General features: G+C 49.6%; 1 protein-coding gene across 2 annotated transcripts in view; it reads right to left on the bottom strand.

Moving 5' to 3' along the window:
- Nucleotides 1–16,242, bottom strand: part of syn3 (synapsin III) — a 479,656-nt gene that overhangs the window by 212,167 nt on the left and 251,247 nt on the right. For both annotated transcript variants that reach the window (XM_086009013.1, XM_086009015.1), the window contains one exon: nucleotides 2,818–2,909. In XM_086009013.1, coding sequence (XP_085865139.1) covers nucleotides 2,818–2,909 — 92 coding nt within the window. The remainder of the gene's footprint in view (nucleotides 1–2,817; nucleotides 2,910–16,242) is intronic.

The following is a 16,242-nucleotide window of genomic DNA, read 5'->3' as shown; positions in this document are numbered from 1 at the left end:
TCTCCCCCACTGCACTGTAACCCACTGCAGAGCCCAGTTCCAATGCACTGTAACTCACTACACAGAGCTCTCCCCATTGCACTGTAACCCACTGCACAGAGCCCAGTCACAGTGCACAGTAACTCACTGCACAGAGCCCAGTCCCAGTGCATTGTAACTCACTGCACAGAGTCCTCTCCCAGTGCACTGTATATTACTGCACAGAGCCCAGTCCCAGTGCACTGTAATCACTGCACAGAGCCCTTCCCAAGTGCACTGTAACTCACTGCACAGGGCCCTCCTCCAGTACACAGTAACTCACTGCACAGATCCCAGTCCCAGTGCACTGTAACTCACTGCACAGAGCCCAGTCCCAGTGCACTGTAACTCACAGCACAGAGCCCTCCCGCAGTGCACTGTAACTCACTGCACAGCGCCCCTCCCCAGTGCACTGTAACTCACTACACAGAGCCCATTCCCAGTGCACTGTAACTCACTGCACAGAGCCCAGTCCCAGTGCACTGTAACTCACAGCACAGAGCCCTCCCGCAGTGCACTGTAACTCACTGCACAGCGCCCCTCCCCAGTGCACTGTAACTCACTGCACAGAGCCCAGTCCCAGTGCACTGTAACTCACTGCACAAAGCCCTCCCCCAGTTCACTGTAACTCACTACACAGAGCCCAGTCCCAGTGCACTGTAGCTCTCTGCACAGAGCCCTCCCCCATTGCACAGTACCTTACTGCACAGAGCCCAGTCCCGGTGCACTGTAACTCACTGCATAGAGCCCTCCCCCAGTGCACTGTAACTCACTGCACAGAGCCCACTCCCAGTGGACTGTAACTCACTGCACAAAGCCCTCCCCCAGTTCACTGTAACTCACTACACAGAGCCCAGTCCCAGTGCACTGTAACTCACAGCACAGAGCCCTCCCGCAGTGCACTGTAACTCACTGCACAGCGCCCCTCCTCAGTGCACTGTAACTCACTGCACAGAGCCCAGTCCCAGTGCACTGTAACTCACTGCACAAAGCCCTCCCCCAGTTCACTGTAACTCACTGCACAAAGCCCTCCCCCAGTTCACTGTAACTCACTACACAGAGCCCAGTCCCAGTGCACTGTAGCTCTCTGCACAGAGCCCTCCCCCATTGCACAGTACCTTACTGCACAGAGCCCAGTCCCGGTGCACTGTAACTCACTGCATAGAGCCCTCCCCCAGTGCACTGTAACTCACTGCACAGAGCCCTCCCCCAGTGCACTGTAACTCACTGCACAGAGCCCTCCCCCAGTGCACTGTAACTCGCTGCACAGAGCCCTCCCCAGTGCACAGTAACTCAGAGCATGGTGCACTATAACAGCGTTGCATTTGTTCTAATCTTGTCTGTTATGCGGAAGTAATCAAAACAAATTTGACCCATTGAACTCGCTTTATCCTTTATAGCCAAGTGAATGTGGGTCAACATCTGTCCAGCTCATGATGTTGCTGCAAATCCATGTGCTGTTATTTGTTCCTGTATTTGTTTTTAGTTCAGTGGCCCTTGTCCAGACATTTCTGTTGTTTTTTTTTGCTTTCACCGCACTTTTTGTTTCATTGGCTTTGTATCGTTATCTTCAGTATGCGACACAGTCTCTCAATTCTATAGAGCTCCTCATGTACTAACAAACATTTCAGGCACTTTAGAAGGTCATGGACAAAAACAGAATGGATATCGAGCAGGAGGACTAGAGGGAAAGCAAGAAGTAGGGAAAAGCATAGTCAGGCAGAAGGCTACTTAGGAGGCTTTTTAAAACAGTGTGAGAGACGGAGAAGCAGCGGGGTTGAGAGAGGAAGCTTCCGAGGGAAGGGGCAGAGTGGTTGAAGAATGGCAACTGATGAAGAAGTAAGCTGGTATTGCAGGAGAAAAGCATACATGCAGGGATGGATGCAAAAATGATGCTTCTGATTCAAACTACCAAAAGACATTTCATTATTTTTCTCAGCCATGTGTTTGAAGCTCTCACACATGCACTTGTTCTCTTTCCTATCTCAATCACCCAGCCAGGTCTGTGACAAAATATGGAATAGAATGTGTCTAACACACTAACTGAGTCAGCAGAACATGTCTGGACTTTTAGATGAATAGATCACTTTTTAAAACCACATTGTTCTCTTACATCAGAAAGATTGCTCTTGGTCTTGAAGGACATGTTTTTGTTATGTGATGGAGAAGAGCTGGACAAATGTGCATTATTGCCAGCTTTACAATATTACAAGCAAGTGCTGTGTCCCAGCACAAATCAGGTCAAAGCATCATACATTTGTAAACAAAACATGCCAAATAATGACAACAGTGCCCCTTAATAGTTTCCAGGTGGTCCCACTGCACCGGAAGATCAGCCAATTTAGTCAATTATTGCTTGCATCGATTCAGTGCAATATGGAATTGTTCGGAGTGAGCCAATCTTGGCAATTGGTTGTTCACCAGAAAGAATGATAGTAAAAAAAATCTTTTGATATTGTTATGCAGATCTCATTTATTTTATGAATTTAGTTATTTTGGTCTCTCATGCCCAGATTTTACCAATCGGGGGCACAACACTCAAGACAATGCAGAGGAATCCATTTAATCCTTTAAAATGCCAGAAAACGTTCCATGGCATTGAACAATAACCTGCATCATGCAGTCAATTTTTTAAAATTCATAAAAGTCATTTGGAACCTTTTTTTTAGGTTCTTCTCCCTTTCCTACTGAGGTATAGTTCTCTAGTTGTCAGTTAGGGTGTTGTTTAACAGGCACAACTCTTTGGTAGGAATTCCCCCCCAAAACAAGCCTCAAAGAAATTAGTTTCCATTGCCCTACCTGACCACTTTAGTTCCATTCCGGATCAGCTGCATGTCGATCATACATCCCCCATTCACGTATGCGGCCAGATTCAACTCTGAGAACTCTGCCTGTGTTAATAATGGTAGGAGATAACAATGAGTTTTAGTGCACCATTTTACACCATATCCACAGAGCTAATACAGGTAGCTGCAAATCCCACAGCTTGAAAGCAAAAGATTAACTGCTAAATAAGTAAACAGTAACACCTTGACAGGGGACCAATGAGCTGGACAATATTAGGATGGTTGATTAAGTTCTGTTCAACCACATTCCATTCAGCCCAACTTATGCTCAAAGAAACATGGTCACTCCTTTAAAAAAAGATAAATTCAGGATTGCATGTCAGTAGCAATGTACTAAGCCAAGAGGTGGTAGGACTGAGGTTTGAATCTGCAACTACCTTCAGTATATGAGCTCTTGCTCTCGATACTACCACGAGAGGAGACAATAAGGAACAGAGACAAGGTACCAGGGATCACTCTCCTGCGTCTTCACAACCAATTAGAGCATCAATGGCAGACCTCGGACAAATCCATCAGGCTGCCATTATAAACTGTAAAGATGTGGGGACAGGGAAAGAATGAACATTAGAAGAGAAAAAAGAGGTGCGATGACTTTACTACCTCATTAGCAACAGGCAATAAATAATTACCACTCTACATGGGACTGTTCGCTGGGCGCTTAATGCTCACGTGAAGGTTCCTACAAATCACAAGCAGGTTGGTGATAATCATCCCCTATTTTTGATTTTTCACATTGAACCTTTTATGAGTTGGCTTTACCATCCAGAGTATAGAAAATAGGTTGAGCTTGATTTACTCACATAGCTCTGAACTGTTCATCTCCCAAAATGTACACGACCTTTCCCCACAGGTACCTAGTGTGCCGGACAACATCAAATTCCAACCCAAAACTACAACATGCTACATGTCAGCGTAGAAACCAGCTGGCAACCAACGTGAAGCAGTTCACAACTGCTTAAAAACCAGCAGCAGGTTGGAAGGTTTCCTGTTTCACTTTGTTTCTACATTTTCCCCCAAGGTGGAGACCCCTCACCATTCTCTCCCAATGGGACTCTGTGAAAACTTTTTATTCTCACACTTGAGTTGACTCTGGGCTGCAGATGTTTACAGAGCACATCACTAGAAGACTAGAAAATGTCAGATGCATTTTCTAGTCTTAAAAAAAGAGAAAAGAAATGTTTAAAAACCAGGAGGCGGAAAGAGTAATATAATAATTTCAAGACGCCAGATGTAACATGATCTCTAGTGCACAAATGACACTACAAACTGCTTGAGGTTCCCTTTCATTTATTATAAATCCTGCTGAATCCTTGCTGTGTCACTTCCTCACAATATAAATACATCTAGCATTTGCCTGTAACGTATATGGGATTCACTATTCCACTCGAATATATACAGGCACAGCCATTCCCCTGTAATGTATACAGGCTCGGCCATTCCCCTGTAATGTATACAGGCTCCGCCATCCCCCTGTAATATGTACAGTGTCTATTATTGTTTCAACTACACACAGAGACTGTTATTCCCCTATAATATGCTCAACCTCTGCTGTTCCCCTTGACATGCAGTGAAATAAAACCAAATATAACTTTGGGTTAATAATTTCAGCTCAAAACATATGCTTCAATGATATGGTCTGCCATGACTCTTGCCTCCTGAAAAGCAATTGCATTAAGTTTGTGCTGTATTCACAGTGCAGTACATGGTCTAACCCACATGCCATCCCAGCATGTCACACAATTACATCCACTCACTGTATGCCTGCCATGGCAGAGGAGCTCATACTTAACAACATGACTGACTGTTCCGGTGATGATTGGTATATGGGAGTAGGACAGGCTGGGTGTTGATGATGGATGTGCTTGCATTTGTTTGGCTTACACTACAATTGGATAAAAACTTGCCACATTCTGGTCTATATCACCTGTAGTGCAGGGGTAATTGAGCTTTCTTTGTACACTTCCATTAGTCACAGTGTCAAGTCCTGGCAGAGAGCATGTCTCATACCTGCCATCCATATGTGTGATAATTGCCATCTGTTTACTGCCTGCTTGGCACAGCCCGCTTTGGGAGAAGCTGATTCCACACTGTCCACCAAAGAACAGGCACCCTTGGTTTGATCTCAGCAGGTGATGGAGTTGCATCCCTTCTGGCTGCCTTCCCAACAGAACACCCATGGACATGAGGGGAGAAAATTTAAAAAGAATCAGATATGTGTCTATATTGTCTATACCCTACCTGGCCAATGCGAGTGAGGTTAATTAAATGATTGTGTCTGAATAATGCTAAGTGCTCATCACAGCGTGGGCAATCTGGCTTCCTACAATCTATCTATTATTATTTATTTATTTATCTATATATATAAAGCGGTCAATCTGTCTGCCTGTCCTTCCGTCTGTCTGTCCGGCTATACACTCTAAAGTTATAGAGCGTACCTACACGTGCGTTACATCCAAAGAAAGCTTACGATTCCAGAACAGTCATAAGCGTATTTACTTTTCGGTCGGACAAAAATTGTTCTCACATTATACAAAAAACCTTCAAAATTCCACTCATTATCCACTCATTAGCATTGACTGACATCAAGGTCGACCAATCCTGTGCCGTCATGATTGACCAATCCTACAGTTCAGTCACCTGATGGTTGACCAATCGGTGTGTGTGTGGGCGGGACTAATCGTTTTCATCTCAGGGATCTGTCAACCATTATATCTCAGCCAGGGCAGCTCAAAACTTTCGTAATCCAGGTCAGTTTCTTTAAAAAAAAAAATAAGATTTACCAAAAATGTTTTATAAGTACTTTAACTTTCATCTTTGAAGGTATTAAAAGCTAGAAATGTTTAGCTTAAAAAACAGTGCAAAACGGGCCTAGGCTTCTCCAACTGCCGACAGCCCAAATCCAGTCCCAGGCTTCCGGCCCACACATCCCCCAGGCCCAAAAAAGCCCTGGAAACTGCTGACAACCCAAATCCAGTCCCAGGCTCCCGGCCCACACATCGACCAGGCCCGAGAGGGGGGGCAGACAGGGGCAAGGAGACAGCGCAGCCCAAAATAGCCCTTGCACCGCGGGGCTCCCCTGCTAGTATATATCTATATATATAAAAGACCTCTTCTGTCTGTCTGTCTGTCTGTCCGTTCTCTATACATTCGAAAGTTATAGAGCGTACCTACACGCACGTCACATCAAAAGAAAGCTTATGATTACGGACCGGTCATAGGCATATGTACTTTCCCGTCAGACAAAAATCGTGCCCACGGTATCCAAAAAAGTCCAAGATTCCGCTCATTAAATGGGAAAAGTTCCGCTCATTTGCTCATTAGCATTGAGTGACGTGAAGGTTGACCAATCGTGCAGTCGAGCGACCTGACAGTTGACCGACGGTTGACCAATCGCTGCGTCACGGGGGCGGGTTCATTGCGCGTGCGTGCGGGCCATCCTACAGTTGAGTGTTGAGTGACTTGACAATTGACCAATCCTACAGTTCAGTGACCTGACGGTTGACCAATCGGTGCATGTGTGGGCGGGCCTTATCATTCTGAACCGAGGTGAGTGGCCGCCATCTTGATTCTTCACGATTTTTTTCCCACACTTTCTGTGTGTTAGGGAACTAAGGAAAATAACAATTTATTTGAGTTTTAAATTGTATTTAGCAACAGTAGGAAATGAAGTGATCCCCTGCCCTTCGCCCGGAGGCTCGCCTACTTTGACGGCCATTTCGCGCGGCTGTGCCGGTGCCGGGCGCGGCCTAGCAGCCCGGGATGCCTGGGCCTTGAGTTGCGGGCCATGCCAGGAACCGCCGCACACAAAACTTCCCCGCGGTGTCAACAGCCCCGCCCCAGAGCCCGACCCAAAGCCACCAGGTCACCAGCCACGGCGGGCCGTGCCGGGAGCTGCCGCGCATAAAACTTCCCCGCGGCGTCAACAGCCCCGCCCCAGAGCCCGACCCAAAGCCACCAGGTCACCGGCCGCGGCGGGCCATGCCGGGAGCTGCCGTGCACAAAACCTCCCCGCGGCGTCAACAGCCCCGCCCCAGAGCCCGACCCAAAGCCATCAGGTGAGCGGCCGCGGCGGCCCAGTCTCTGTCTCTCTCTCACACTCCCAATCTCTCTCTCTCTCACACTCCCAATCTCTCTCTGTGGTGTATGTAACCTGTTCCACCTTAAGAGAACTACCTCAAGAGATGTACTACTTTCTCTTGGCTGCTGTATACTGTAATACCGGTGGTGACCACACTGGTATATAAGTGTTGTGTAGGGATTTGCTGGGCAGTTCAGCCCTGACCTCCGAATAGTAAAGACCTGTTAAAGTTATTCTTGTGGTCTGTGTCCAGTGATTTATAATAAGCATAACTGGGACACACAGACTTAACAGTGGCGACGAGTCCGATCTTACCCTGCGGCAGTTTTACATCCAAGGCAGCTTCGTCCTCAGAACGGGCGTCGAGAAGAGGCATCCACCCTCATCATCCTGCTGAGCACCATCGCACGGGAAGCATCGAGAACCTGGGCTAAAAAGAAAAATTCTGACCACGAAGCCCTCCATCAGCGACAGGCAGTGATCATCCTTTCTACCACGGTGGTGGGTAAGCCGATCAGCGACACGAGCAGAAAGTCGGCCGCGTTGACTGTGGAGTGGGGGAGGGAAAACGGAGGAAAAAGGGCGGAGAACTCGACCACGGCCGGTGAAAAGGGCCGGGCTGCAATCGAGGCCGAGAGGCGCAGCGACTGGGGCAGCTTAAGGCACGAGAGCCGCGGAGAACTCAAGCGCAGCCGGTGTAAAGGACCGGGCTGCATGCGGGGCTGAGAGGCGCAACAGCAGGGGAAGCGTGAATGCCCACGGGAACCGCGGGGGAGTAAAAGCAGCGTCGGGGAATTGAGAACCGCTGGGGAGGCGAGAACGGCAGCAGCACGGCAATCGCCATTGCAGCCAGCGGGGGAAGAAGGCAAACGCGGGAATCCGCCATTGTAGTCAGCAGGGGAAGAAGACGAGCGCGGGAAAGACCGCCAAGCGCGGGAAGCCGCCATTTTAGTAGGCGGGGGAAGAAGACAAGCGCGGGAAGCCGCCATTTTGAGAAAAAGAAAAATTTAAAAACTTGCAAGGATGCCTAAACATGGGAACATTAATACCTTTGATAGCGATATCGAAGATTGGACCACGTATGTAGAACGCATGGAAGTTTATTGTAAAGCAAATAAGGTACCAGATGATGAGAAAGCACTAACCTTATTAAGCTCAATGGGTGTGAAGACATACGGGCTATTGAAGCACCTTCTGTCACCAGATAAACCGGCGGATCAGACTTTCGCGAATATTGTTACTGTCCTGAAAAATCATTTAAACTCCACGCCGCTGATGATAGCGGAACAATTTAAATTTTACAGAAGAACGCAGCTGAAAGACGAAAGCAACGCTGAATTTTTAATTGAACTGCGTAAGCTATCAAAGTACTGTCAGTTTGGAACAGGACTAGCAGATGCGCTGAGAGATAAATTTGTGTGTGGATTGTTAAAAGAAGGAACACAAAAGCGACTGCTTGAGGAGAATGATCTTACGCTTGATAAAGCTGTCACTATTGCAGCATCGCACGAAGCCGCAGCGAGAGGCACTGCGGAAATGCAGCTACGGTCACCGGAACTCAGCACCAATCAAATGGTCTTGGGTACAGTAAAATGTTATTGTTGTGGAAAGACAACGCACGATCAGAACCAGTGCTGGTTCAAAAATCAGGAATGCAGAAAATGTGGCAGGCTTGGTCACATAGCTAAAGTATGCCGGTCAGGAAAGAAGACCAGCAACAAAAAGTCACCGCAGGAAAAGTACAGAAAGGTACACAAGGTGACAGAGAACAGTTCGAGCGAACAGAAGTCAAATTCAGACTCCAGCAGTAATGAACTGGGTAGTCTAAGAGTACACAATGTTGGTAATGACGCAGACCTCCAAACAATTTGGGTCACACTTCAGATAGCAGGAGTCCATGTGAAGATGGAATTGGACACTGGATCGGCATTGACGGTCATGAATAAGCAAGATTACAAAAGGTTATTCCCACATATTCCCCTACGGGATACGGAGATTGTATTGAAAACATACACGGGGCAGAGAGTATACCCCATCGGGAAGATAGAGGTAAAGGTGGTCCACAAGGGCAAAGAAAGCCGAGGAATGGACTTATATGTGCTACCTGAGGGAGGTCCACCACTACTGGGATGGGAGTGGATTAGGAAAATAAATATGGACTGGCATTCCTTAAAAGCACTAACGGTAGATTCTGGTAAAAAAAGATGTCAAACCTAAACGATTGTCCAGAATATTGGACGATGCTAAAGAGGTGTTCCAACAGGGACTGGGGACACTGAGAGGAATTACGGCAAACATCAAGGTTGAAGAACATGCAAACCCGAAATTTTTCAAAGCCAGACCGGTACCTTATGCGATACAACCTGCTGTGGAAGCTGAGCTGGAAGGGTTAGAACGTTCAGGAGTACTGTCGAAGGTAGACTGGAGTGAGTGGGCCACGCCCATTGTCCCCGTCATGAAGCGTTCATCGAGCAACAAGCCGGGGGAACCGGGGAAGGTTCGCATCTGTGGAGATTTCAAGATCACTGTTAATCCGGTGCTTCACACGGTGCAGTATCCGCTTCCGCGGATTGAGGATATCTTCGCTTCATTGTCTGGCGGGAAACACTTCACCAAGATAGACCTGGCGCAGGCGTACTTACAGATGGAAGTTGAGGAAGAGTCACGCCAGTATCTCATGATCAACACGCATAGAGGCTTGTACTGGTATAATAGACTGGTTTTTGGAGTGGCATCGGCTCCAGCAATTTGGCAGAGGGCCATGGAGCAGGTATTACAGGGAATTCCAGGCACACAATGTTACCTGGACGATATTCTGATTACAGGAGATGATGACGAGGAACACCTTGCAAATTTGGAACTGGTGCTCACCAGATTGAAAGAATATGGACTTCGAGTTAATCGCCAGAAATGTGAGTTCTTTCAGAAGCGGATCTCGTACTGTGGTCATGTCATTGACCAGGAGGGGCTTCATAAGTCTCCTGACAAGATCGAAGCTGTTGTGAAGGCTCCCGCTCCGGATAATGTATCCCAGTTGAGGCCGTTCCTAGGGTTGATTAACTATTACCATAAGTTTCTGCCAAATTTATCCACGGTGCTGCACCCGCTGAACGCTCTTTTGCAGAAGGGAGTACCATGGAAGTGGAGCGAGGACTGTAAGAGGGCCTTTCACAAAAGCAAGGCATTGATCACCTCAGAGGAAGTGTTGGCTCACTTCAACCTAACGCTGCCTATTCGTTTGGCTTGTGATGCTTCTCCATATGGTATTGGGGCAGTACCCTCACACAAGTTGCCAAATGGCCTGGAGAGGCCAGTTGCGTTCGCATCCAGATCATTGACCTCCGCTGAGCGCAACTATGCTCAGATAGATAGGGAGGCTCTCAGCCTTGTGTGGGGAGTAAAGAAGTTTAATCATTACCTGCAGGGCCAAAAGTTTACGCTTCTGACAGACCACCAGCCGTTGGTATCCATTTTTAACCCTAAGAAGGGTGTTTCGGTGATGACAGCACAGAGACTCCAGAGATGGTCCCTTTTCCTAGGGGCACATCAATATCAGATCGAATTCAAAGGTACAAAGCAGCATGGTAATGCTGATGGGCTGTCGCGCCTGCCACTACCTACAGAGGAGGAGGCACCGACGGTTGACCCTGTTGAGTTATTTCACTCGACCATCATCGAATGTTTACCAGTCACCAATGCAAGTATTGAAAGAGAAACCAGGAACGACCCGACACTGTCCCGGGTCTACGAAGTGACAGTGAAGGGATGGCCAGCACATGGTGATCCACTGTTACCGGCATTCTCAGCAAGACCAGAACAGCTGTCCGTCTGTCAAGGAACATTGATGTATGGAACAAGGGTGATTATTCCTCCTAAGTTAAGAGAGAGAGTTCTAAAGGAACTGCATGAAGGTCATCTGGGGGGAGTCAAGATGAAAAGCCTTGCTAGGGCTCATGTGTGGTGGCCGGGTATCGACCAACAGATAGAGGATCTGACGAAAAGCTGCTCAGGGTGCCAAAAAGTGCAAAATGCACCTCCGATTGCACCGCTGCATCCATGGGAATGGCCTTCAACCCCATGGCAACGTGTACATATTGACTTTGCTGGTCCATTCATGGATTCCATGTTTTTAATTGCGGTGGACGCACATTCTAAATGGCCAGAAGTGATTAAGATGACTACCACTACCTCGGAAAAGACGATCGCGGTGCTAAGAACGATATTTGCAAGAAATGGATTGCCAGAACAAATATGTTCAGACAACGGACCGCAGTTCGTGTCAGAAGAATTCCAGAAATTCATGAAGAAGAATGGGGTGAAACATTATACCTCTGCCCCATATCATCCGGCTACAAACGGGTTGGCCGAGAGATTTGTACAAACGTTCAAAAAAGCAATAAAGGCCATGAGCGAAGATCAGATTCCACTACAACACAAGGTGGACAAATTCCTACTGGCATATCGAAACGCCACTCATGCAGTGACAAACCAAAGTCCTGCCATGATGTTCTATAACAGGAGGTTGCGGTCCAGGTTGGACTTGTTAAAACCAAATGTGCGGAGGGAAGTTGAAAACAAACAGTTCCAGCATATAAATAACAAGACCACTCGGAGTTTCGAAATAGGACAACCAGTGTTAGCCCGGGACTATAAAAATGAGAAATGGCAATCTGGAACAATTCAGGCCAGACAAGGACCCCTGATGTACACGGTAGATATTGGTGAAAATGTAATACGGCGTCATGCTGACCAACTGGTAGAATCGAGAACAAGGGTCGAACCCATGGTTACGGCAGAGACAACCGTGGAAGAAGTTAGTGAACCTGAAGCATCTACCTCAGAAGTGAATGTACCTGATGATGATGTCCAATCCATAAGAGACCAACTAGATGAGTCACCCCCGCAACGAGAATCAGAGACCCCTGAAAGGCGTTATCCAACTCGAATCAGGAGGCCTCCTCAGAGACTGAATCTTTGAACTGTTTTGCATGAAGTTGTATATATATATATGTTATTATGTTATGTTAAATGGGGATATAACTGTTAAGCTAAAAAGGGAGGATTGTGGTGTATGTAACCTGTTCCACCTTAAGAGAACTACCTTAAGAGATGTACTACTTTCTCTTGGCTGCTGTATACTGTAATACCGGTGGTGACCACACTGGTATATAAGTGTTGTGTAGGGATTTGCTGGGCAGTTCAGCCCTGACCTCCGAATAGTAAAGACCTGTTAAAGTTATTCTTGTGGTCTGTGTCCAGTGATTTATAATAAGCATAACTGGGACGCACAGACTTAACACTCTCTCTCTCACACTCCCAATCTCTCTCTCTCTCACACTCCCAATCTCTCTCTCTCTCACACTCCCAATCTCTCTCTCTCTCACACTCCCAATCTCTCTCTCTCTCACTCCCAGTCTCTCTCTCTCACACTCCCAATCTCTCTCTCACACTCCCAATCTCTCTCTCACACTCCCAATCTCTCTCTCTCACTCCCAATCTCTCTCTCTCTCACACACCCAATCTCTCTCTCACACTCCCAATCTCTCGCTCTGACACTCCCAATCTCTCTCTCTCTCTGACACTCCCAATCTCTCTCTCTCTCTCTCACACTCCCAATCTCTCTCTCTCACACTCCCAATCTCTCTCTCTCTCACACTCCCAATCTCTCTCTCTCTCACACTCCCAATCTCTCTCTCTCTCTCACTCCCAGTCTCTCTCTCTCACACTCCCAATCTCTCTCTCTCACACTCCCAATCTCTCTCTCTCACACTCCCAATCTCTCTCTCACACTCCCAGTCTCTCTCTCTCACACACTCCCAGGCCTAGAAATTGAGTGGGCTTTGCGCCCATTTTGCGGCGCTAGAGGTCATTGCGCTGGACTTACAGCCGGTTCAGAAATTCCCTGGGGCCCTACCATCGGCGGTAGACCGGTTGCGCTGCGCCGGCACCGATGACGTCATCGGTGTGCGCAGCGTCCCGGTTGCCGTGGTGACGGGCCCCAGCGCCGAAATTGAGTTGCGGCCGCCTCGCCCGTGGCAGCCGCAACTAAGACTCTGGCAACCGAGTCTTACAGGAGTTTGCGCCGGCGCATTAAGGTCGCGCGGCGGCCGGCCGCTTTCCCGCCGGCCGCCTGCCCGCACCGCCCTCCCCGGACTCCTCCACCCCCCCCCCCCCGCGGAACAGATGCTTCTGGGCTGCGAGCCCGGCACTTCCCCGAGGTGCCGGGCTCATTTTTGTAAAGATTTTACCGGCCAGCGGGTGGGTGCAGGCAGCTCCTCCTTAACTGAAGGAGGAGGCCTGCACTTCCCGAGCCTGCCGCACCGCATCGGGCGCTGCAGCGCCGGAATAGCGCCGCTATGCGGCAGGTAGCGCCCATTTTCAGGCGCAAACACCCTTCAGTAGCGCCGGCAGCCGTTTGGGCGCGGCGCTACTGAATTTTTGGCGCACGCAGGGGGACTTAGCGCCGGCGCTAACTTTCCGGCGCTAAAGCCCTGGCGCGGCGCCAACTGAATTTCTAGGCCCCAGTCTCTCTCTTTCACACACTCCCAGTCTCTCTCTCACACTCCCAATCTCTCTCTCTCTCTCACACTCCCAATCTCTCTCTCTCTCACTCCCAATCTCTCTCTCTCTCTCACTCCCAATCTCTCTCTCTCTCACACTCCCAATCTCTCTCTCTCTCTCACTCCCAATCTCTCTCTCTCTCACACTCCCAATCTCTCTCTCTCACACTCCCAGTCTCTCTCTCTCACACTCCCAATCTCTCTCTCTCACACTCCCAATCTCTCTCTCTCTCACACTCCCAATCTCTCCCTCTCACACTCCCAGTCTCTCTCTCTCACACACTCCCAGTCTCTCTCACACACTCCCAGTCTCTCTCTCTCTCACTCCCAATCTCTCTCTCTCTCTCACTCCCAATCTCTCTCTCTCTCACACTCCCAATCTCTCTCTCTCTCTCACACTCCCAATCTCTCTCTCTCTCTCACACTCCCAATCTCTCTCTCTCTCACATTCCCAATCTCTCTCTCTCTCTCACACTCCCAATCTCTCTCTCTCTCACACTCCCAATCTCTCTCTCTCTCACACTCCCAATCTCTCTCTCTCTCTCACACTCCCAGTCTCTCTCTCTCACACTCCCAATCTCTCTCTCTCTCACACTCCCAATCTCTCTCTCTCACACTCCCAATCTCTCTCTCTCTCACACTCCCAATCTCTCTCTCTCTCTCACTCCCAATCTCTCTCTCTCTCACACTCCCAATCTCTCTCTCTCACACTCCCAATCTCTCTCTCTCTCTCTCACTCCCAATCTCTCTCTCTCTCACACTCCCAATCTCTCTCTCTCACACTCCCACTCTCTCTCTCTCTCACACTCCCAATCTCTCTCTCTCTCTCACTCCCAATCTCTCTCTCTCTCACACTCCCAATCTCTCTCTCTCTCACGCTCCCAATCTCTCTCTCTCACACTCCCAACCTCTCTCTCTCACACTCCCAATCTCTCTCTCTCTCACACTCCCAATCTCTCTCTCTCACACTCCCAATCTCTCTCTCTCTCCTTCCCTCTCTCTCTCTCTCTCCTTCCCTCTCTCTCTCTCCTTCCCTCTCACTATCCGTCTCTCTCTCCTTCCCTCTGTCTCTCTCTCCTTCCCTCTCTCTCTCTCTCTCCTTCCCCCTCTCTATCTCTCTCCTTCCCTCTGCCTCCCCTCTCTCCCCCTCCCCTCTCTCCCCCTCTCCTCCCTCCCCCTCTCCTCCCTCCCCCACCTTCTCCCCCTCCCTTCCCTACCCCCCTTCCCTCCCCCTCCCCTCTCCCCCCTCCTGCTCCCCATTCCCTCCCTCCCCCTCCCCCCTTCCCTCCCCCTCCCCCTCCTCCCCCCCTTCCTCCCCTTCCCTTCCTCCCCCTTCCCTTCCTCCCCTTCCCCTTCCTCCCCGTCGCTCTCTCTTCCCCCCAGTCTCTCGCTCTCTCTCTCTTCCCCCCAGTCTCTCGCTCTGTCTCTTTCCCCCAGTCTCTCGCTCTCTCTCTTCCCCCCGTCTCTCGCTCTCTCTCTTCCCCCCGTCTCTCGCTCTCTCTCTTCCCCCCATCTCTCGCTCTCTCTCTTCCCCCCCAGTCTCTCGCTCTCTTCCCCCCCAGTAGCTCTCTCTCTTCCCCCTCAGTCGCTCTCTCCCTTCCCCCCAGTCGCTCTCTCTCTTCACCCCAGTCGCTCTCTCTCTTCCCCCCCAGTCACTCTCTCTCTTCCCCCCCAGTCGCTCTCTCTCTTCCCCCCCAGTCGCTCCCTCTCTCTCTTCTAACAACAACATGCCCTCAAAAAAGCCTCGGCACCGCCGGGCACCCCCAGCTTATATAATAAAGCGGTTGGTTTGTCTGTCTGTCTGTCTGTTTGTCCGCTATACACTCAAAAGTTATAGAGCGTACCTACACATGTTATATCAAAAGAAAGCTGATGATCAGGGGAGTGTCATAGGCATATTTACTTTTTGGTCAGACAAAAATTGTTCGGACAGTATACAAAAAACGTTCAAAAATCCGCTCATTAGCGGTTGACCAATCCTACCGCTCATTAGCGTTGAGTGACGTGATGGTTGACCAATCCTACAGTTCAGTGACCTGATGGTTGACCAATCGGTGCATCATGGGCGGGACCTAATCCTGCAGCCTCCCGAAACTTCGCCGCCATTTTTTCCCCTGTTTTTCCTCAAAGCTGCGTCGGCCCGCCGGAGCGGGAGGTGAGTTGTGGTCACTCAGGCCGGGCCTCACAACTGCTCGGCCCGAGACACAGAGCAGGGGAGCGGCAGCAGGCGGCCGTCAACTTCGCGGCCCAAGACTGCGTCGGCCCGCCGGAGCGGGAGGTGAGTTGCGGTCACTCGGGCCGGGCCTCACAACTGCTCGGCCCGAGACACAGAGCGGGGGAGCGGCAGCGGGCAGCCGTCAACCGTGCGGCCCGACACACAAAGCGGGGGAGCGGCAGCGGCCGGCCGTCAACTGCGCGGCCCTCTAAACTGCCCTAGCAATGCCGCCCCCCCCCTGCTGGTACTCAATATACCTAGTGGTACAGTTTTAGAAATACAACACAGAAACAGGTCATTCGGCCCAACTAGTCCATGTCAGTATCTGCCCTGCACATGAGCATGAAGCAGGGAAGCTTGGTCTAGTGGCAGTGATGCTTCCATGATGATCTACTGTGCACAATGATAGTTACCCAACAGCCACATGGTAATAATGCATCCATGAAATCTGTGGGATGCAATTGAGACTCACTATGCTTTTTATCAGCTAATGGGAGGCTCAGATTGTGCTGCGGGAATGAGTTC

Source organism: Somniosus microcephalus, chromosome 16, assembly GCF_052327205.1.
Source record: "Somniosus microcephalus isolate GS21.2 chromosome 16, FLI_Smic_1.0, whole genome shotgun sequence".
Classification (NCBI taxonomy): domain Eukaryota; kingdom Metazoa; phylum Chordata; class Chondrichthyes; order Squaliformes; family Somniosidae; genus Somniosus; species Somniosus microcephalus.
Note: the sequence above shows the minus strand (reverse complement) of the source record. Positions and strands in the feature narration are given on the sequence as shown.